Source organism: Vulpes vulpes, chromosome 9 (assembly GCF_048418805.1).
Source record: "Vulpes vulpes isolate BD-2025 chromosome 9, VulVul3, whole genome shotgun sequence".
Taxonomy (NCBI): domain Eukaryota; kingdom Metazoa; phylum Chordata; class Mammalia; order Carnivora; family Canidae; genus Vulpes; species Vulpes vulpes.
In genome coordinates this window covers 20,970,197-20,993,646 of record NC_132788.1, presented here as the reverse complement: position 1 = coordinate 20,993,646, position 23,450 = coordinate 20,970,197, and the positions used below count along the sequence as shown (strand labels likewise).

The 23,450-nt window shown below is 44.1% G+C and overlaps 1 protein-coding gene across 20 annotated transcripts in view; it reads left to right on the top strand.

The window, feature by feature from the left end:
* Positions 1-1,406: 1,406 nt before the first annotated feature.
* ADRA1A (adrenoceptor alpha 1A) overlaps positions 1,407-23,450 on the top strand; it is a 119,873-nt gene continuing 97,829 nt past the window's right edge. For 15 of the 20 annotated variants that reach the window (XR_011994167.1, XR_011994165.1, XR_011994164.1 and 12 more), the window contains exon 1: positions 1,407-2,903. Coding sequence is in view for 15 of the 20 variants with exons in the window: in XM_072719522.1 (XP_072575623.1) it covers positions 2,021-2,903 (883 nt within the window). In the remaining 5 variants the exon portion in view is untranslated. Of the gene's footprint in view, positions 2,904-13,629; positions 13,815-15,643; positions 17,181-23,450 lie in introns of those variants that run through there. The other 5 variants (XM_072719519.1, XM_072719516.1, XM_072719526.1 and 2 more) reach the window with 3 other exon arrangements.

Sequence of the window (23,450 nt, the reverse complement as noted above, 5' to 3'; positions counted from 1 at the left end):
TCCTCCCCCAGAGACGAGGCGGCAGGGCTGCTCGTGGGACCGAACCCCGTGGGCTCCGCGCTGCAGGTGAGTGCGCCAGTCTCCCTCGCTACCCGCTAAGCTGGAACCCGCAACTTCCCCTAAACGCCCCCACCCACCCACCCCCGCATTTTCACCCGCTGTGATACCAGCATTCCCACCCCACCCTGTTTCCCTTATATACTCTAGGAAGTTACCCCCTAGTTAACAAGGGTGTTTTCCAGCCCGTGTTACCGCCCGAGGTAGAGGAAGGAGGCTTTCCGCAGTTGCTGACTTTTGTACCACCTGTGAGCTCTTGAACTTGTGATTTTTCGCGATAGCCTTTGCCCCTAGGGTCCCCGCCTCAGGACCCGCGCCCAGCCAGGGTGCTTTTAGAAGGCCAGATGGGTCCCCACTCCCGGGATTCCTGCCCGAGTGCCCGCGGTCGGCTCGCGGCCGTGGAAATCTAAGTTTCTCGCACAGACAGTGGCCCCCGGCCCAGAAAACCGAGGCGTCCGCTCCCGTCTTGATCTTTCAGCCCACCAAGTCCGCAGTGACGTGCACTTGCAAAGCCCCTTCTGCAGGTGCCGCTTGCGCCCCTCCTCCCCGCAGCACCACTTCGCCTGCACCCGCGCAGCCCGGCCGGGCGTGGCTCGAGGCTCCAGCCCTCCCGCACCGCGGAGCTTGCGGCTTGAAAGGGGCTCCCGGGCCGACCTCGGCGGCGTTCAGCCCTCGGGCGCCGCCGGGCTTTGCTCGGGACCCGGCCCTCCCGCCCGCTCGCTGGTCCACAGGCCGGCGCGCACCGCGCACCCGAGTGTGAATTCCTCCGGCGTGAACGAGCGCGTGGCACCGGCGGGCCCGCGGCCCCCGTGGCGCTGCGGTTCCCTCTCCCAGGCCGCCCCCTCCAGGTGGCTGCGAGGCAACCTGTTCAAACGGCAGCCGGGTGGATCCTCCAGTTTGCACCGGCTCGCCTGTGCGCGACACACACACACACACGCGCGCACACGCACACGCGCGCACAGCAGCCGCAGTCCCGCCTAGCGAGCTTCGCGGGGTTTGATTTCGCCCTGCGGCCGCTCGGAACCGGCCTCTGCAGCGGGGGGTGTTTGCATGGGATCTCGGAGCCCCGCGGAGGCCGCGCGGGCCGCGCGCCAGGGCAGGTTCCCAGCGGCGGGGGCAGGGCGCGCGGTGCCCTCGCGCGCAGCCTGGGCCGCGGTGCTGCAGGGGCGCAGCTCCGGGACCGCAGCGCCCGCGGGGCCCCCAGCCGCCGCCCGCCGCCCGTCGAGCCGACTTCGGCCTCGCTGCCCCCCGCCCCCCGCCCCGGGCGCCTGCTGCACACCCCGCCTTTCTCTTTGCGCTCTTCCAGGAGGACGCGGGCCAGCAGCGCCCTGCAGCCGCCTGGGGCTCGGCCAGCGGTCCCTACCCACGCCCCCCGGCCTGCGCGCCGGGAAGCTGGATCCAGCGCGAGTCAACCGCGCGCCCGTCACGCTGTGGGTCCCTGCGGGCCGGGAGGAGCGCCCGGGTGCCGGCGGCCCCAGTCTCTGAGAGTCGACGGCAAACGGGTACTTGACTGTGGTTTCGCCGGGGAGACCGTGGAGTTCCAGAGCGCGTGCAGGATGCCGGGTCTTCTCAGCAGGACGGATCCGACGGTAGGCAAGAGCGGGCTGCTGTAATTCTGCGACTGCAGTTTGCAACGTGCCTCCCGGAGCTTCGCGCCAAGCCTCGGGGAGGGAGGGAGTCGCGGCCCGGGGCCGGCGCCGCGGGCGGGTGGGGTCCGCGGCAGCCCCGCGCGCCCCTGGCCATGTCGCCTCCACTGCCCTGCCCCTTTGCGTGGCCTTCTGCGGGTTTGCAGGGCAGGCCCGGGTTGCTTCCCACCCGCGCGCGCTCTCTCCCCCCCAGCTAGCCCCAGCCGGCCAGGCTCCCCGGAGCCCAGACCTCCTGACTCCGCTCCCTCGCTTCCGCCTCCGCCCTCGCTCGGGGGGTGGCTCTCGAGAGCCGGACCTCGCCGGCCCCGGCCGGGACCATGGTGTTTCTCTCTGGAAATGCCTCCGACAGTTCCAACTGCACCCACCCGCCGGCACCGGTGAACATATCCAAGGCCATTCTGCTCGGGGTGATCTTGGGGGGCCTCATCATTTTCGGTGTGCTGGGCAACATCCTGGTGATCCTCTCCGTGGCCTGCCACCGGCATCTGCACTCGGTCACTCACTACTACATCGTCAACCTGGCGGTGGCCGACCTCCTGCTCACCTCCACCGTGCTGCCCTTCTCGGCTATCTTCGAGATCCTGGGCTACTGGGCCTTCGGCAGGGTCTTCTGCAATATCTGGGCGGCGGTGGACGTCCTGTGCTGCACCGCGTCCATCATGGGACTCTGCATCATCTCCATCGACCGCTACATAGGTGTGAGCTACCCGCTGCGCTACCCCACCATCGTCACCCAGAAGAGGGGTCTCATGGCGCTGCTCTGTGTCTGGGCGCTGTCCCTCGTCATCTCCATCGGGCCTCTCTTTGGCTGGAGGCAGCCGGCCCCCGAGGACGAGACCATCTGTCAGATCACCGAGGAGCCGGGCTACGTGCTCTTCTCGGCGCTGGGCTCCTTCTACGTGCCACTGACCATCATCCTGGTCATGTACTGCCGGGTCTACGTGGTGGCCAAGAGGGAGAGCAGGGGCCTCAAGTCTGGCCTCAAGACGGACAAGTCGGACTCGGAGCAGGTGACGCTCCGCATCCATCGGAAGAACGCCCCAGTAGGAGGCACCGGGGTGTCCAGCGCCAAGAACAAGACGCACTTCTCGGTGAGGCTCCTCAAGTTCTCCCGGGAGAAGAAAGCGGCCAAAACGCTGGGCATCGTGGTCGGCTGCTTCGTCCTCTGCTGGCTGCCTTTTTTCTTAGTGATGCCCATTGGTAAGTAGGTCTTTTAAACACCTGGCCTCGCTATTTTAGAGATCTGCGTCCTGTTGCCCTCTGCTACCCCAGACTCACATCGGGAAGGCGGTGGGGGGCAGAAAAGGGATGTGCATTTCAAACAGCGAAACCGGGGCCCGGCGGGGTAGGGGGCAGTTGGGAAATGAAGGCTCCCTGGTGGAAAAGTGAATTTTAGTTCCCTTTCTTCTCCAGTTCTCATTTACATGATTAGGTCCTGGGGCACTTTTTCAACTACGGTAAAGTGGCTTCTAACAGATTGCAGATTAATTGGTCTCCTTAATAAGAACGTCAACTTTTCTTAATGCCTCTAAGCACGTGTTTAATTTAAATAGATGCGTCTTCCTTGGAGTCTCAGAGTCTCCACCACACACTCAGGCAGAGGCTTGTGGAATGCCACTTTCACCTCTGCTGCTATGGACTGCAAATTCTCTTGGCCTAAAAATAAGCACCATACTTATTCTGAACAAATGTGTAATTTTGTTATTAGATTAGATTATCCCTAAGGGTTAGTCATAATGGTCTGCTTATGTTCTATATCTGTGTTAATTTTATTTTCTGAATTCAGTATGGAAGAAAGTGTGGCCAGCCACGGACAAGAAAAAAAAAAAAAAAAAGATGATTTTATGTCCAAACGAATTTAAGCTTTAAATAATTCGACATAATGTTTCCAATAAGTAAATTCTTTCCCCCTTTATTATTTTAATAGTTTTAAAACAAACAGGATTCTCATCCAGGATCATTCTGGGAGTTGCAGATGACACTGTTTGAAAATAATACAGTAATGTTACAGATCCAATTTTTGCAAATGCTAAATTAGCTATTGTCAAAACCAATTAGCTCATTGTAAGTATCCTCTGAGCTGATCCACTTGGAATAGCCATCTATCTCTGAAAGGCCTTCATGAGATCCCAAAATGGTTGTTTGCTATTTTTAGTTTGTGAGCTCAAATATAGACCCACACACATTGGTTATCCACTAACTCTAGTAAACAAAAAAAAAAAAAATATGATAAAAATTAATAGAAGTTCGTTTCTGGCACTCTAGAGCCAAATGTAAGTGGCATGTATTTAAATTACTTGAATTTGCAACTCTCTGTAATAATAGCCGCTATTAGTTTTTGAGGGCCAACTCAAAAACTGCATTTGTCCAGGCTCTTTATTTTGTACATCCTCTCAACAACTCAGTGAGGAATGCATTATTATTATTCTGAAATCACAAGTGGGGGGAAGAGATTCTTGAGGTCCTAGAGTTTCACAAGTACCATAGCCACCAGCCACATGTGGCAATTTAATTCGAAATAAAATTAAAGAAAATTAATATTTGGTTCTGTAGTCCCACTAGCCAAAGTTCAGGTGCTCAATAGCCACACATGGCCAGTGGCTACTGTTTGGGACAGCAGAGGTATTGAACATTTGCATCGTTGCAGAAATTTCTGTCTGACAGGGCGGCTTGAGAGACCTTCAGAGTCTACTAGCTGGCTTTCCGTTGTGCCAGCCCGTCATTCTTGCTCTGTTCCTGGAAGTATATCACAGTTTTGAATTAATTTACATAACACTCTACCTAAGCCACTGCTTCCCTGCTTTTCTGCATCCCATCTCTTACTTCCTCTTGAAATTTATTCATGCATCCACGGGCTCATCCATTGCATATCGGGCCCTGGTTCTAAACACATAGTTTGAACAAGGCAGCAAACTCCATGCCAGTAAAATGTTTGCATTCTTTTAGTGGAGATCGACAAACAAATAAATATATCTTAAGAAGGCAAGGATTACTAAGCACTATTTTAAAAAGTAAACAGGATAAGAGGATCAAGATGTGTAGGGTGACGAGGCGCGTGGTCAGAGGAATCCTCTCTGAAGAGGTGGTATTTGAGCAGAGGCCTAACTGAAGTGAGGAGCAAAGCTTGCCAAGTCTGGGAGGGTCCTTTGGGCAGAGGGACGGCAAATACAGAGATGGGAAAGAGCCTGACCTGGTCAAGGCAGAGCAAAGAGGCCACAGTGGCTGAACTACAGATGAACGCGTGGGCAGACAAGGTCAAACCGGGGTAGCAGAGACAGACTCGGTCAGAGTAATGCGGATCTTTTTTGGCCCAAGTAGAATTTGCATATTATTCCAATCCTGATGGAAAACTATCCAATAAGACAGGTTTTATCAGGGAGTGGCTGGTTTTATATATATGTATTTTAAGATTTTATTTATTTATTCATGAGAGACAGAGAGAGGCAGAGACATAGGCAGAGGGAGAAGCAGGCTCCCTGTGGGGAGCCCGGTTGGGGACTCAATTCTAGGACCTGGGATCATGCCCTGAGCTGAAGGCAGACACTTGACCAATGAGCCACCCAGCTGCCCCTGGTTTCATATTTTTAAAGGATCACTCTGGTTGCAGGGTGGAGAGTAGGCTGTTTGGGTGTATGACTGTGAAAGCAGGGAGACCAGTTGGGAGACAGTTGGAGAAGCTAAGAGTGGGAAGGTCGTGATGCCTAGCACTCAGGTGAAACAGGTGGGGGTGGTGAGAAGTGATCACGCTCAGCACTTATTTCAAAGGTGTTGCTGACAAGTTTGGACATAAGGTATGAGAAAAAAGAGAGGAATTAAAGATAGCTTCCAATCTGGGGCCTAAGCACCAGGGTAAACAGTAATGCATTTGGCTGAAACTAGGGAAACTAGAGAATGATGGTGATGTAAGTAGCTGGCAGGAGTGGAAAGCACAAGTGTTGATTTTGTGTAGCCACTCTGAGTAGTATCTATTCAACATCTAAGGGGAGGAGTGCCTAGGTGGCTCAAATGGTTAAGCATCTGACTTTGGCTCAGGTTGTGATCTTAGCGTCCTGGGATCAAGCCCTGCGTCAGGCTCTGTTCAGTAGAGAGTCTACTTCTTCTCTTTCTGTGCTTTCTCTCTCTTTCACTCTTTCTCTCAAATAAATAAAAATTAAAAATCATTTTTAACAAAACCCATCTAAGTAGCGATGCCAACTGGCAGTTAGATACATGAGTTTGGAGTTGCGAGGGGCAGCGGGGCTACCGTGTAAGCTGTGGACACTTCAACATATTTAAACCCACAGAAGTAGCCAGATCTACAAGGAAGGACATTTGGAGAGAAAAGAGAGATAAGACTGAGCCCTGGGTCCTTCTGGTATTTGAGGGCTGGGAAGAGGAGGAGAACCAACCAGCAGAAGAAGTTGAGAAGGGGCATCCAGGGAAGTAGGAAGAAAACCAGGATGCTGTATTGTTCCCAAAGCCAAATGGAAATGTTTAAAGAAGGAGGAGTATTCAGCTGTGTCACAGGCAGCTGCTCAGCCAAGGCTGGGAATCAACATTTTACTTGGCCATGTGGAAGTCCTTGGTGATAGGAGGAGGTCCGTTGGGGATAATAGCCTCAGTGACATGGTGGAGACAAAAGCCTGACTGTGTGCTTCTTAAAATGAAAGATGAAGATGTGAGAACAGTGAAAAGAGAAGACACAACTCTTGGGGAAGCTTCTAGTAGACAATAGAACAGGGAAATAGGGTGTAGACCAAAGGATCTAGAGAGAGTTTCCAAAGGTAGGCGATAGGATATTATGTTTATATTCTGATGGAACAAAGGAATAGAGGTGCTGATGGTATAGGTGAGGGAGGAGGTGGGATTCAGAGCCCAAGTGGAGTGTTGGGAAGTGAGGGAGAAGCCAGGGTAGTAGAGTCCTAGAAAGTCCTTAAGGACATATTTGAGATTTATAGATATAAGTTGAAAGTAAGACCAGTCAGGAAGGTTGTGTGTTACTTTCTAATAGCTAAGACGCTGAGGATTATGGGGAATGTTGCTGATGATTGACCATACCTATGAACCACAGTAAAGACATGCATTTATGCAGGGACATAAACTAGAACAGATGAGGAGTCATCAAGAGTCAAATGGTGGACAAAGGGGAACTCTGGTCTAACCATGGCCTATCTCTTGGATCTGCTCTCCTGGGGAATTAGTAACATTGAGGTGAAATGTTATGGTGGCAGGAAGTTGTGGTGAGACAGGAACACCCAGATCACTGGGCTTCCTTTAAATCCTAACAATGAGGGTGCAACAGCAGGAACATTGAGAACTTAAAGTGGGCAGTCCAACCATGCTGCTCAGTAGGCAAAAGGTCCCTAAACCTAGCAGGATCTGTGGTCCACAGTTTCTTGATGCCACCAAATGAGCAAGAGCCGATTTCTTCTAGGATTTATTGACTGTATAAGAAGTGCCAGGCACTGATTTAGAACAAAAAGATGAATAAAGCACATTCCCTGCCCTCAAGGCCATCACAATCAAGTTAAGGAAACAAATTAGGAACAATTATCACAAGTCTATGAAGTGGTATTAGAGGCGCTAAGGAATATAACAGTTAACTGTGTCTGGAGGTCACTGTGGAAACTTCTAGAAGTACCACTGTTGACTGAGCAGGGACTTGAAGCCTGCACTACTTCTGCTGGGCCGTCAGTGAGATATTGTTTGTTGTTAGTAACGGTCTTAAGTACATCTTTCATGCAAAATGGGAATAGAAGAATAAATGGCATATAAATATACCATTAATAATTATGTTATCATACACAATGGACACAAGCTTTCAAGTATGACAAGTACTGTCTTGGGAAGAAGAGATTATCAATCTGAGCAAGGCTGTCAAAGAACAGCCGGATTAGAAACTAAGGCAGGCAGGGATGTGTGTGGTATACAAAGCTGAGAAGCAAAGTGCCCACATGTGTACGAACCGGCCCAGGATAGCCAGATGAGAGGGCTCCTCACAGCCTCCACACTTCCCTCCTTCCTAGCGCCTGCCATCAGGGCCAGGCTGATTGTTGGACTGAGGAGTGTGATTGCTGGTGGAAATCTGACTTGCTCACTCTCAAGTCTTAGTGTTGCTGGTCTTGTTTTCTTTTTGCATCTTCAATGTTTGGTTGAAATTCAGAACCCCTTGTAAGGGGGTGTGGTGTCATGTTTGAAGATCTTATCAGTCATTTATACCTCAGAGTGAATGTTTTTCTTCTTTTTAAAGATTTTATTTATTCATGAGAGACACAGAGAGAGAGAGGCAGAGACATAAGCAGAGGGAGAAGCAGTTTTATACCGCATAACTGCAGGGAGCCCGATGCGGGACTCGATCCCAGGACCCCAGGATCACGACCTGAGCCAAAGGCAGTTACTCAACCACTGAGCCACCCAAGCGCGCCCCAGAGTAAATGTTTTTGAAAGCCAGGTTTTGATCATGGAGATGAAGAGGAAGGGTACAAAGGTGTTTGCTTCAGCGTGTGAAAGGAGGAAGTGTGAAACATGTGTCTTGGGGGGAAACTCCAGCACCTAACACGTGGACGTCATCTCTGCTTATTTCATTCCTGCCAGTTCCAGAGTCATTGTTGTGCTGGGTTCGAAGAGTGGTGGCCTGAGATTGAAAGCTAGGCTTTCTTTTTCATAAAATAGGACATGTTATACAGGTCAACTGCCTAGCACAATGCCTAGCAGAGAGTAAATGGCCATAAGTGTGAATTTTATCCACGCATGTGGGTCTTACAGACCATTACTGACATAGGTGACACAAGGATGTTGCTATGAGGGGTAGGTGCCCCGGGAGGTCTGAGAAAAAGCTTCAGAAAGAAAGGGATGAAGGGGTAATGTCTACTGCACGCACAATTGTGTGTCTGAAATCTAGTTCTCTGATTTAAATACAAAACAGGCATTATGATTGGACTTAGACATTGCTGAGTCAAAGGAGGCAGTATTGGGCTGAGCTGTGGCTCCTGTGGACATAGAATATTTTATATTTATGTTAAAATATAGCAGACCGTGCGGTGGTGAGGTTGGAGAATGTGAGATTTTAAAATGAGATCTTTGAGGGAAAGCAGAGCTGGCAAGGGTAGAAGCAGTGAGGCAAAGAATGGTTCGTGTATTCAGCAAAATTTCGTTGCACACCTACTATGTGCCAGGCAGCTAGAGACTCGCTGGAAATAAAGACAAGGAAAAAAATGTCTACCCTAATGCAGCTGAAAAGCTGCACAGTGGAATGCACAGCGAAGTTTCAAATGGTGGTGTGTGAGACACAGCAAGGAAGAAGAGCAAGTGCATGATGTATAAATGACATATAGCGACTCTAACTCTTATGGGTGCCCAAGACAACCAGACATTGGGTTGATTTGCTACAGGCACAAAGGGATCGGGCCTCCGATTCTAAATGGAGAAGGTTGACCCCTTTAGAGATAATGATGTGAAGAGAATCTAAGAGCCATTATGATTTTAAGATAGGAGGCCAGTTTCTCAATTACTCTGTCTGTACTGCAAACCATCCCAAAATATAGTGGCCTGAAGAAACAATCATTTTATACCTCATAACTCTGTAGGTCAGGGATGAGTCAAGGCCCAGCACATCTGATCACTGGGGCTGGCTCTCAGAATTTGTGGCTTCTCTTCTTCCAGTGGTGTAGACCAGCCTTTTTTTTTTTTTTTTAAGATTTATTTACTTATTTTAGAAAGAATAAGATACAGTGAGAGCATGAGCATGAGTGAGGAGAGGGATCAAGGGAGACAGAAAGGGAGACAAAATCTCCAGCAGACTCCCTGCAGAGTGCAGAGTCCGACGCGGTGCTTGATCCCACGACCCTGAGATCGTCGTATGACCTGAACCAAAACCAAGAGTCGGACACTTAACTGACTGAGCCACCCAGATGCCCCTAGACCAGCTTTCCTTCAGCATGGCAGTTTTCTCCATGAAAGCCAGGGCAGACCCTGCCGGGCCTTTGAAGAGCTAGGCCCAGACCTGACTGGCCCAGTGTCACTGCTGTTTCATTCTGCAGTGAACGCAAGTCACAAGATCCACATGCAAGGGGAAGGACATAGATTCACATCCTGATGGGCAAGTGGCAGGTGCACAGCGGGTGAGAGGATTACTTCTGACCACCTTGCAGCACGTCTACCTCACAAGCACATCAAATAACATTTCTCTTTCACCTACTAGTTATTTATTGAGAACTTCCGATATGCTGGGCTTTATGCAATACACTAAGTAAAAAGAATCTGCGTCCTTGCCTTCCTGCAGGTTTCTAATCTCTTTGGACAGAGAGAGATTAATCAGATAATGTCTGATTAAAAAAATCCAAACTGGGGTGGCCCAGTCAGTTAAGCATCTTCCTTCATGACCTGAGGTCATGTTCCCGGGTTCTGGGATCGAGCCCCGCATCGGGCTCCCTTGGTCTGCCGGAAGTCTGCTTCTCCCTCTGCCTGCTGCTCCCCCTGCTTGTGCTCTCTCACTCACTCACTCACTCACTCTCTCAAATAAATAAATAAAATATTTTTTTAAAAAAATCCAAACTCTGTATAATGAAGAGGATGTGGGTGGTACCTTGAAAACATATACTGTGGATAAGAGTGTCCCTGAGCAGAGAGAGCAGAAAAGGCTTGCTGCAGAGGAGGGCTTGACCTTCGAACCAAGATGTGCAGAATGGGGAGATGTTCGGTGGCTAAAAGGGTGAGAGGGAGAACAGAATGGGCAAGGACTCTGACAAGGTTGGCTTGGGGTCCATGAAGATTTTCCAGATGGCTGGTGTGGCCAGAAGTGAAAGTCTGTGAGATAACTGGTAACAAATGAAGCCGGAGAGAGCGGAGCCAGACCAAATTAGCTCATAGAGCCATCTTATGAGTTTTTGATCAGGAACAAGGGTGACATGACCAAGCCTATATTTCAAACTGTCGGAGGCTTAGAGGAAAGAGGACTCAGGACAGGCCAGTGGGAGATCTTTACACAGGACAGGTGGGAGATGTCCGGCTGAGTATGATGCTTCTCACCTGCGGTTGCAAATACTTATTTCCGTGAGCTGCTACATAGTTCTGGAATGCCTCTTTGTCATTGCCTCCAGAGCCGATTTATGAGAAAACCTTTCTCTGATCACAAATAGTATAACCAGACTTGGCTTTAAATTAATTCTGGCTCTTTCCACAAGACGAAACTGTCAATGAAGATTTACTGTCATATTCAAAAGAATGTGCTGCAGGCTCAGGAAACATCTAGAATGAGTTCCAAAAATGCTTTGAACAATAGCCGACTCTCAAATCAGGCTACAGACAGGCAAGTCATTACTTTGAAGGAGAGAGACAACACTTAAGGACGAAGGCATAGCTGTGTTTTGTTGTCTCATGGTTTCAGGCTCGGATGGGAGGACCGATCTTCCTTGTCTCGCAAGTTCACTGTATTTTAGCGCTTTTTGTTTTGCCAACTGGACACTTGCCTAGTGGCTTCTCATTTTTAAATTGCATTATTTCTTTGCTCTTTGAAAACTTTCCCCCGTATTCTTATCAGTCATTTGCATTTCGACTTTTGTAATGTGAAGTTGCTTGTCTGTGCATTTTGACCGCTTTTTATAAGCCCTTTTATTTTTATTTCTTTTCTATTTGTAAGCTCATTTTATACATTGAAGATATTAATCACTTATTTATAGTATATCCTGGGTTGCCAGTTTTTTTCTCATGCTATATTCAGATATTGCTGAGAAAATGTAGCTTCTTTATTTTCCAAAAACCGATGTGATCTTTTTCATGAACTCCATGGAAATACATACACACACACACACACACACACACACACACACACACACACACTTTTAGGCAAATCCAATAAGCTCAGCCTGATCCAATCATGTAAGCTGCTTCTCTATATATTTAGCCTCTTTAAAGTAACGCAAACCTTTCAGATTTACTGCAAAGTTGTTGACCAGGTCCAGGGGCTCACATGGTCTCTAGGGCATGTGGATAGGAAATTGGGACCCTTGGCTGACCTGAGTGTGATTTTTAGCGCCCCATATTGAGGAGGTTGGGATAGTCTAGTGACTCAACATTAGTCCCCAGCCCATGCTCTTGTCCCCTGATGAGTCTGAGGCTGTTCCTTGTGGCCCGTCGTCCCACCTGATGACCCAATGGGACTTCAGAGCCTCAAGGTGTGTCTGTGAGTCCATTCATTCCTGGTAGGGGAGATAACGGCTCTGTTGCCATTGGTCAAGGAGACACTTTGTCCTTAGAGCCCAGTGATCACCTCTTGCTCCTGAGCTAAAATCCTCAGCAATGTTTTATCCCATCTCAAGGCATGGAGAGCCCCATGGGTTCCATCCACACCACACCACACCACACCCCACACAGAATACCATACCAGACTACCCCACACCACACACATCATACAACACCACACTACACACACGACACCCACCACACCACACTACACCACACCACACACACCATACCACACCATATACACTCCACACCATACCACACCACACCATATCACACACCCCGCATACCACACAGGCAGGTTGGCTGGATTCGCTCTCTGCCCAGCCATGCTGGCTGTAACTTTCATGGGTGTGATAGATGTCATGTGCCATCTCCCAGATACCCAGAATGGAGAGTGGGAAAAATCGCCTTCACTCCCACCTTTATCTTAAATGCCTTGGGGTCCTTGTTAAGAGGGAAGCTCAGAACAAACACCCAGCTGCCTCTTTCCATTACCTCCTCCCCCATTTCCCCCCACAGTCCCTACCTATAGAGGGTAGACGGGGAAGACTTTCCCTTCCTCTTTCTGGCTAAATGGGACACTCCTCTGAATCATGTCCTCCTCCCTCCCAAGGTGGCATCCACCTTCAGTGGAATGGCACATGGATTGCAGAGACAGAGAGGCTTACTAAAAAGGAAAGAAAGATGAGGGGTATTTAACAATATTATATTTACTGTGCATATTTAGCAATTATGCTTCCCATTGGATTTTTTTGCATTTTATTGTTTTTGTGGTTTTTACAAATATATGGGCATTTAACATTTTTATGTAGTCACATATTTTAATCTATTTCTTTATAAATTGTACCTTCCCAGGGATGCTTGGAAAGATCTTCCCCAATGCCAGTCAGATAACCTGTTTTTTCCCCAGTTCTTTTAGGGCAGCATTTGTAACCTATCTGTATTTTGGTAGGTGATTTTGAAATCTGTATCGATTTTGAAATGGTTAGCCAGGTATTCTTTTTTTTTAGCCAGATTATCTTAAAAGATTTAGTGAACAATCAATCTATCTTTTCCTGTCTTACTTGGAAAACTACCTTTGTTATGTTAAAAAGAATCTTGGGACTCCCACTTCTGTTCCATAATTTATGTCTCTCCGCTCTAGCGTTGGGTGCCACACTATTTTTTTCATTTTAAAATGTTTGTTCTTTTTTATTGTAGTATAGTTGACATATAATATAATATTTATATATAATATTTATGTAATATATAATATTTATAACAACTATATTTATTGTATTTGTATGTATGATAGAATAATGTATAATAATATAATATATTATGTACATTAATATAATAAATATTATATGTAGTTCAGATATACATCATAGTAATTTGACAGTTTTATACATTATTTTAATTACTGTGGTTTTATAATACATTTTAGCATTTTCTGGTTTAAGGACCCTGGATGAAAATTCCTTCTCAAAATTATCTTGTCCGTCCTTGCACACTCATTTTTCCAGAAAAACCCTGTCCCCTGCTCACCCCCCACCATACCTAAATCCTGTCACATGTTAATCATAAATTTTTAGGATTTATAGATTAATTTGAAAAGAGACATCTTTATCATGCCGAGTTTTCCTATTGAGATATGTGACATGTTGCTCCATTCATTTCCCTAACTACTTTTGAACTATTGTTTACACTTTACCTTTCATCACAGTTATTAACACGACCTGGGGCAGCCCCGGTGGCTCAGCAGTTTAGCGCTGCCTTGGGCCCAGCGTGGGATCTTGGAGACCTAGGATCGAGTCCCACGTCAAGCTCCCTGCATGGAACCTGCTTCTCTCTCTGCCTGTGTCTCTGCCTCTCTCTCTCTCTCTATGTCTCTCATGAATAAATAAATAAAATCTTTAAAAAAAACATGTCCTGAAAAACTATTTTGATAGTGGATTTGGGAAATGCTGCTTTGGTATTTCAGCATTAGATATGGCACTCATTGTTGGTTTTAGATCAACACACTTCATCATATCAAGGCAGTATCTTTTGAACATCTTATCAAAACTAAATTTTTAATTTTCTCAGATGCTTCTTTTTTGATACCCATCATTATCAACTTTTTTCTTTGACACTGATCTGATAAATTTTATTTCACAATATTAACCTATCCATGTATTCTTGGATTAAATTCTATCTTGATCAGTGGCATTTTTCTTTTTTATTCTACTGCATTATACTAAATGTCTTATTTCTGGACTGTATCGATATTTCCATGTGAAGTGAATGTATTGTTTTATTTTATTGTGCTGTTTTTGTCACATTTTGGTATCAAGCTTATGTTAACATCATAAAGCTAACTGTGACACTTTTCATTTTTTTCTACAATCTGTAACAGTTTAAATAGCCTAAGAATTATGTGTTCTTTGAAGGTTTGAAAGAACTTGCCCATAAAACATTTAGGCACAGCTCCTTTTATGGATGCAATTCTGAGACTAGTTTCTATTTCTTCCATGGATAGTGATCTATTCTGATTGTCAGATTTGATAATCTTTGTTTTCTTATTTTCCATTTTCCTTCTCATTGAGGCTTAACATTTTCACATAGAATTCTACAGGAAATTATTTTTTCATTTCTATTCTACCTTTCTCATTTCCCACATCATGCGCTTATGTTTTCTTCTTTTTGTCTTCACTAAGATATCCTGGGAGATTGTCTGTCTTTGTTTTTTCAAGGAACCCATGTCCTGGATGTATTGATCATATTAATCTGTTTTTCCAGTGCAGTAATTTAAACTTTAGAAGTTTCTTTCTTTCACTTTTTCTAATTATATTTTGCTCTTTTTTTATTACCTTGCACAGAATATCTGCTTCATGTATTTTGATTCTTATTTAAGATTCAAAACAGTCAAAGCTGTACATTTTCTTTCAAGCAAACTTGAGCTCCTTGCCCTATATTTTGCTAAGCAGTGCTCTCATTTAGTTGCTGTCTTTCCTCTTTTTTAAAAAAAATTTAAATTTTTATTTAAATTCAAGTTGCCAACATACAGTATAACACACAGTGCTCGTTTCATCACGTGCCCTCTTTAATGACCATCACGCAGTTACCCTATCCCTCCACCTGCTTCTCCTTCTGCAACCTTTTGTTTGTTTCCCAGAGTTAGGAGTCTCTTATGGTTTGTTTTTCCCCTTTTAATATTCCCTTTGTCCTATGTAGACAGAAGAGGATTCATTGGGGTGTACGTATTGTTTGTTAATTTGAAAATAATCGATGTTTTAAATCCCCTACTTTAAAAAATCAATTTCAGTATTACTACATTGTGGCCTGAAAATATGAAATTAAGTAATTTCTAGCTTATGGAATTTATTGAGGGTGTCTTTTATGACAATATATGACCAGTAATTAGACATTTAATAGAATTCATATTTAATAGGTATATGTTAACTAAACTTGAATACTGGCATTTTTAAGATCTTCCCAATTCACTATTCTTTATCCATCATCTACTTTCTTTGTCAAATACTGAGAGAGGTATGGTTAAATCCTCCCACAGCTACCGTAGGAAGAATAATTCTCCAATTATTCTTTTATTTTTAATAAAGTTGCTTTATATATGTTGACGCAGTTGCTTGATACTTAAAAGACTGAGTCAATATCTTCATTAAAGATAGATTTTTTGTTCTATTTATTTTTCCTTGATATGCACATTTTAAAAATTAATACTGTAATCTTTTTTTAAGATTTTATTTGTTTATTCATGAGAGACACAGAGAGAGAGTCAAGCAGAGACACAGGCAGAGGGAGAAGCAGGCTCCATGCAGGAAGCCTGATGTGGGACTCGATCCCGGGACCATGGGATCACGCCCTGAGCTGAAGACAGATGCTCAACCACTGAGCCACCCAGGTGTCCCAATACTGTAATCTTTAATGTGTTTTGTTTGCCAATGTACCTTTGCCTGAATTTTTATGTACCAGCTTGTGTATCTTGCATCACATAGATTTTTTTTTTTTACTGTATGCATCTGATCTGGGTATTTGTCTCTTAGTAGGGATTTGACTAATTTCCAGCAATTGTAACAGATATATTTGGCTTGATGTTTGTCCTCCTCCTTTATGCTTTCTGGCTTTATACTTGCTTCCTTTTCTTTGTTTCTGTCTCTTGCAAATTGGACCATTTATTTTCTTTGCCTTTTAATTCTGTAATGTTTTGGAAAGGTTGTCTCCTATTATTATTTCTAAGAGAAATTATCTTAGAGCTTTTCTTTTTTCTTTTTTGGTTTTTGTTTTGTTTAGTTTTGTTTAGAACTTTTGAAAAGTGTTTTTTTAACCTTCAATTCTTTCTTACCACAACTTCTATCAGTCACCTTTGCTTATGTAAGGGAAGAAGTTTAGCATACTTGGATTTTCTTTTCTTCCTGAAAATCACATCTGTGGGTTAATAAAATTTTGCATTTTAAATTTAGATTATTGCTATTAAATGATTATATTATCTACCCTGTTTTTGTGTCTTTCTATAATTTAGTTTAGTATTACTAATTGCCCTCTTATTATATACTGTGATTTACTTACTCATGAGGTCAGGATTTTGCTTTGTCTACCCTGTGGAACAAGGGGGCCAGCAAACTATGGTCTGTTTTCGTAAATAAAGTTTTATTAGAACACATCCATGCCCATTACTTACAAATCATCCATGCCTGCTTCCATGCTACTGTGGCTAACTTAAGGAGTTGCTGCAAAGACTGCATGGCTCACAAGGTTTAAAATATTTACTATTATACTAAAGAAGAGTGTACACCAAATAAAATTTTACCAGTGAAGACAAAAGCAAAACACATTTTCTAAGCTTTTACAAGCCTGAGCCTAAACACATGAACAACTTCTCCTGAGTATAGAACTTGAATTGATATGTATTCTTTTTCTTTCAAATGCTGTCATTACTCCCTTGTTTCTTGGTATTTAGAACTATATAAATGACTCGAGGTCAACTTGTTTTTTGTTGAGTATTCTCTTTGATTATGTATAAATTTTTTAGCCAAGATACCAATAGAATTTTTTCCCAAATTAAAAAAAAAAATGTCTCCTGGAAATTTCTGTTTTGTGGACAGTGTTCACTGCTATTACCTGGAACCCACTGTGCGTTTTTTGGTCCTGAATTTACAGATAGCTTCTTCAGTGCTCACTTTCTCTGCTACACTCTTTCCCTTGAAATTCGTTTTAGCTATATTTTGGATCTTCTGTATCATCCTCCTTTTCCTTTTGCGTTTTCCCTGTAATATTAGTCATCTTCTCACTGTCTTCTTCTGGCTTCCACTCAAGTTTCTCACATTTGTGTTCCATTTTACCTAGTTAGCCTTGGTAATGCAAGTCTCCCCCATGTTCTCTCTGCTCCATTCCATCTTATTGGCATGTTGTTCTCTGGTCATTATTACTTATACTCGTTTTTTTAAAATTTATTTATGAGAGACACAGAGAGAGGCAAAAACATAGGCAGAGGGAGAAACAGGACTCGATCCCAGGACCCCGAGATCACGACCTGAGCCAAGGGCAGATACTCAACCACTAGGCCACCCAGGTGTCCCACCAATGTTCATTTTTAAGCCCAGTAGCTCCTTATGTCTCATTTCAATACAGCGTAGAGGTTTTCTTCCATATTATTGTCTGAAATGTGGACTTTTGCTCTGACTTCTCAGATCTATCTTGTCTACTAAACAGCTGAATCTTTTCATGTGAACAGTAATCCTTCTCTTTTTGTTCAATCTCATTAAGGATGACCTGGTAATAAAATATGAAGTGGGCCCTGGGTGGAACTGAGTGGTCCCCTGTGCCAATCTTTCAGACTCAGATTAAGGGGGAAGGAAAAGAATTGTCTTTGTTGTAGTTTAAGTTTTCCAGGGTACAGACCTGTCTATCCATAGGGAGCAAAGAAGGTGATAGAAGGAATAGGTTTTGGTTTTATGCAGTGGTTTGTTTGTCCTGTTTGCTTGGCACAGGGGTGCGGTGGCCTCTCTTCCAGGTGTCATGACTGGCCTTCTGGGATCCATGTCCTTGAGGGCCTCCCTTTACTTCCCTGCCGACCTTGCCTGGGAAAAGTGAGAAACTTCCCACCCTGTGTGAATCTCAGCATTGTTCTCTTCTCAGATGCTTGAGTATAGTTGAGTTGTCTTTGGAAAGCTACCCCTGAGTCTGCCTGTGTCTCCAGCATCATTATTCAAAGCCCCTGTGGGGCGTCACTGAGCAGCAACTGGGAGACATCTTACGTTTACCCCCTTTCCTTGAGATAAACTGAGGACTAATCAGTCCTTCATTCAGGCTGCTTTTGACCAACCTGAAGTTTCCAGAAATTTCTCAGAGGTTCTGGCTCATAGGTATTGCCCTTCCCTCGGGTCTTGCAGCAGTGATATAAAATATCATGTATATGTCTTCTTTTAGATTTACTAGGAACTTAAGAGATGAGGGAGTTCAGCTTGATCTTGACGTCACCCCCCTCAGCTCAGGTACCTCTCATGTTGATATCAAAATGTGAAGCAGATATGAGAATAACCTGACATGTGACCATTTCCTTTGGCACCATGGAAGCATGTGGTTCCAGACAAGGCAGGTAGAGGAAGATAACTCTGGGGCTGCACAGTAGTGGCTGTGCCTTCTCTGGTGGCTCTGACCATATGAGGTTTAGATGGATCCAAGTGAAGCGTTAACAAGTCTCTTCTTAGAAAATAAAATGAAGTAGTTTACATAGCAGTTTACAGGATACTGTAATATCTTGTCTTAAACAACAAACAGTTGTCTTAAAAAACAAACAGTTATTTCTTATGGTTTTAGAAGCTGAGAAGTTCAAGATCAGGGTACAGCATGGTTGAAGGCTTGGCCCTTCTCCTGGTTCATAGCCAGCCAGGGTCTCACTGTGTCCTCACGTGGCAGGGAGGGGACAAGCTCTGGTCCCTTCATCTCCTCACAAGGGCACTAATCCCATCATGGGGACCCCATCCTCATGGCTTCACCTATCCCAAATCACTTCCCCAAGGTCCCATCTCATAAACTTCCACATTACAGTTAACACCTCAACATATGACTTTGGGGGAAGACACAAACATCCAGCCCATAGCAGTGGTGCTTATTTGCCACTTACTGCATCAATTTAATTCCCAGAACAAGCCTGTAAGGTAGCAGTTGTGTGAGCAGAAACTGAGGCACAATGGAAGTGGAATGACATATTACGGAGCTGCTTGGCTGCCTTCCCTGAAAGAGAGGAGAGTGGTCTAGCCATGAATGAAGTGAGAGTCTGGGTTTTGGTTCCTCCTAGGCAGAAAAATGGGCTTGTGTGAGGCCAGTGGCTTCGAAGCTTCTCAACTGCAGAACTCCTTGTTCACATGAAATCAAATGAAACTCCAGCTTCAGATGAAGGACTCAGAAGCCCAAGATATTAAAGAGCTAAAAGTGACACTGGACTGGGTAAAGCAGCCAGGGGCCTGGAGTCCTGGACACTCAGCCTCGCCTCCCTGGCAGCAGCCACTGGAAGGGGAGCTGTCTAGAGCACAGGTTGCTCTCTGTGCTAACAATGTCTGATTCCAGACTCAGCGAGAGGGTATCAGAGGAGGTTCTGGAAGAAGTTAGGTCCACATTTTCAAAGGAGAAAGAGGGAAAGTTGATAAAGGGCACATCGGCTGTCATTATTCTGGAATGCTGGCAGAGCCGTAGTCTTTGCCCAAAAAGGGTTTGAAAAGGGAACGTTGCACTAACTTTCTTTCTTCCTTCTTTTTATGTGCTGTCCACATTTAGCTTATTGCCAGGGCATGTCCTTGCCAGTGAGAAACCTGCTGTTTACAAGTTGATCACATTGTTGATCCCATATAATGAGAGAGGTGTTTTCTGAAGCTTATTTGCAATCAACAACCATATTTTTTTAATGATTTCAGCGTCGTTAGGAAATAAAGGACGATCTCAGAAGTGGAGTCTTTTAAAGGATACTCTGGGAGAAGGCGAAATCCCAGAAAAACAAACTGGCCTGCGGAAAGTTGTAATGGTAGTTCTCAACCAGGGGTGATTTTGCTCCCCAGGGACAATCTGGCACCACGAGGAGGCAATTTCGGTTGTCATAGTGTCCCAGTTGGGCTGGGAAATGCTGTTGGCATCTAGTAGGTAGGGGCCAGGGATGCTGCTAAACCTACTGCAGTGTCCAGGACAGCCCCACCACATGGTGGCATCCAGTCTGAAATGACAGTAGTGACAAGACTGATGAACTCTCGTTTCTATTCCAGGAATTCCTAAAATCTGTCAACATCTTTAGAAAAGCACAACACCGATTTTAATTATTACTCAGATTCTTTTTCGTGTGTCTCCAACATCCTGGCTAGTCATTCCAAAAATAACTAAGGTTTCCAGATGCCGTAAGTTCCCTAAATAGCACCTAATTGTCTACCCACTATTTTGGGGGTAAAATTCACATAACATAAAATTCACCATTCTAATCATTTTCGAGTGTATAAATTCAGTAACATTTGTACATCGACAATAATGTGCAAACATCACCACTATCTGCTTCCAAAACATTTTTACCTCCAAATGAAACCCTATCTCTATTAGCAATCACTCCTCATTTCCCCCATCGAGGCCTCTACCAACTGTCAATCTGCTTTCCTTTGTCTGGATTTGCCTAATCTCAATAGTACAAATAAATGGAAATATGTAATATGTGGCCTTTTTGTCGGGGTTCTTTCCCCTAGCATGTTTCTATCTCCATCCGTGTTGTGGCATGAACCAGTACTCCATTCCTTTTCATGACTGAATAATATTTCATTGTGTGGATGCCATATTTTATTTATCCTCTCCTCAGTTGATGGACATTTGAGTTGTTTCTGCCTTTCGGCCTTTGTGAATAGTGCTGATATCAATATTCATGTAAAAGTTTTTGTTTGAATATATGTTTTAAATTCTTAGTACATATGTAAGAGTAGAATTTCTGGGTGCTATGGTACTTCTTTTTTTTTTAAGATTTTATTTATTTATTCATGAGAGACACCAAGAGAAAGGCAGAGACATAGGTAGAGGAAGAAGCAGACTCCCTGGGGGGGAACTCAAGGTGGGACTCAATCCCAGGACCCTGGGATCATGACCTGAGCCAAAGTTTGATGCTCGATCACTGAGCCACCCAGGTACCCTCATATGGTACTTCTATATTTAATGTATTGTGGAACCAAAAAGCTGTTTTCCACAGCTCCTGCCCATTTTACATACCTTCTAGCAACAGATGAGGGTTCCAGTTTCCTCAATGCTCCCCAATACTTGTTTTCCTTTACTTTTAATTATAACCATCCCAGTAGATGTAAAGTTATATCTCCTTGTGATTTTACTTTGCATTTCCTTCACAACTAAGGATCTTAAACATCTTTTCATGTACCTGCAGCCATTTGCATATATTCTTTAAAGCGATTTCTGTTCAAGTCATTTGCCAATTTCTAAATTAAGTTGTTTGTCTTTTTGCTGTTGAGTTATAGGAGTTCTTTATATATTTGAGATACTAGACCCTTATCAGATATATGTTTTGCAAATGTTTTCTCACATTCTGTCTGTGGGTTTGTCTTTCCCACTGTCTCGAGAGTGTCCTTTGATGCACAAATGTCTTTCCTTTTTATGTAATCTAATCTATCCACTTTTTCTTTTGTGGCTTATGTTTTTGGTGTCATATTTAAGAAAACATTGTCTCATCCAAGGTCATAGAGACTTATCACTCTACTTTCTTCTAAGAGATTTGTAGTTTTAGCTCTTATAGTTAGGCTTTGGGCCCATTTTAAGTTACTTTTTATCTGTGATATGAGATAAGGTTCCAACTTCCTTCTTATACATGTGGAAATCAAACTGCCCAAGAACTACGTGTTGAAGAGACTATTCTTCCCTTGCACCCTTGTCAAAATTCAATTAATAATTAGTATTTGACTCCTTTCTGGCCTCTTGTCTTCCATAGTCTACATGTCTATTACTCTAATGCCAGTACCACAATGTTTTGAATACTGTAGCTTTGTAATAAGTTTTGAAATTCCTACCCACTATTTTTTACATTTACTAAAGCTTAATGGACTTTTTCAAAAAGACCACCTCTTTTTGAAGTAGATAGAATAGTACAGGGACACAATTCCTTTGGAATTCCTATGTTCAAAAACTCTGATGATGAAAAGCTCTACATTACTAATTTAGGGCCGGAAACCTAACCTGATCAGAACACATTTGGCAGAGAACCCAATTTGCACTCATGTGAATCTGTAGATTTTATGAGGTTTATGAAAATCTGGATTTCAGAATATAGAGCATATTTTATAGATTTTATATTCATACATTAAGGTGCAGAAAGATTATGTGTATGGTTGTAGAGTGCTGCTGCACACTTTTCTGGTGGTGGTCTATGGCATGCAATATATCGCCTGTATTATCTTTATAAAATTTGAAAAATCCTGAATTCCAAAACTCACATACTCCAAAGGTTTTGGAAAAGGAATGGTAGACCTGTATCCCTCTGTGTTGTCCTAAAGGACAACACAGATTATCTGTCTCATGATGCTCAAAACTCTCATGATATTTTGCTTTTGTTTAGAAAAACATGAGGATAAATAAATAATCACATGTTTTTTATGTGACTAGCATTTATAGCACAACTGACCTATGTTAGTCAATGTGTAAGGCATTGTATTTACTCCTTCTCATTTAAACATTTTCAAAGCCTAGGTTCTGTAGGGGAGAATAACAAAGCAATACTGGGCAGTGAAAAGTTGGGAGTGGTTTCTCTGAGCCTCTTTTTCTTAGCAGTAGGAAATGAAAAGAGAGGGCTTGTCTAGAATTCAAGGTCCTGCTTCGCTCCTGGGGGTAGGAAACTAAAGAGTATTTTCCTCCTGCTATTGGGTAGCTGCTGTCTGCTCTGGCTTCTGTTTGAGGACTGCTTTTTTCCCCTTTCTGGTTCTGTTCAGCTTCATCATTCTTGAGAGGAAACAGACCCTCCCAGATTCCCTCTCACCTCTATGTAGCCCTGTGCAGCCATCATAGACTGTTTGTGATTTCCAGATGGTTCTTCTTCAGATTAGTTGACACAGCCTGGAATTTTGCACTTTCCAGAGTTCTTTTGGTTTCACTATTGCCCATCTAGATCATTCTCTACCATGAAAATGTCTAGATCATCCTTGAGGTACATGCATTCTATGTCTGGTACATCTAATTCTATATCCTTAGCCTTATTCAAGTATTATGTTGTTTAAATTTGTAGTTCCCTTGTAAAGTTACGATGAAGCATTCACATCCTTGTTTTACCTGCCTAAGAAATGAGGCTCATAAAGGTTAAATCATTTATCCAGTGACAGTAAACTAGTAAATAACAGACATCTGTCATGACTTTACCTCTATGGTCTACAGCATAACTTCCTCAATAGAAACACGTTGATTCTGTAGCCTAAGAAGCATTAACCATGGCCACTATCTCCAGGAGACAGTAGGAAATCTTTCACTCTGTACCCTGACCTCATGATTAGCTCATATGATTTCCTGGAAGAAGGGAAGAAGCAGGCATAG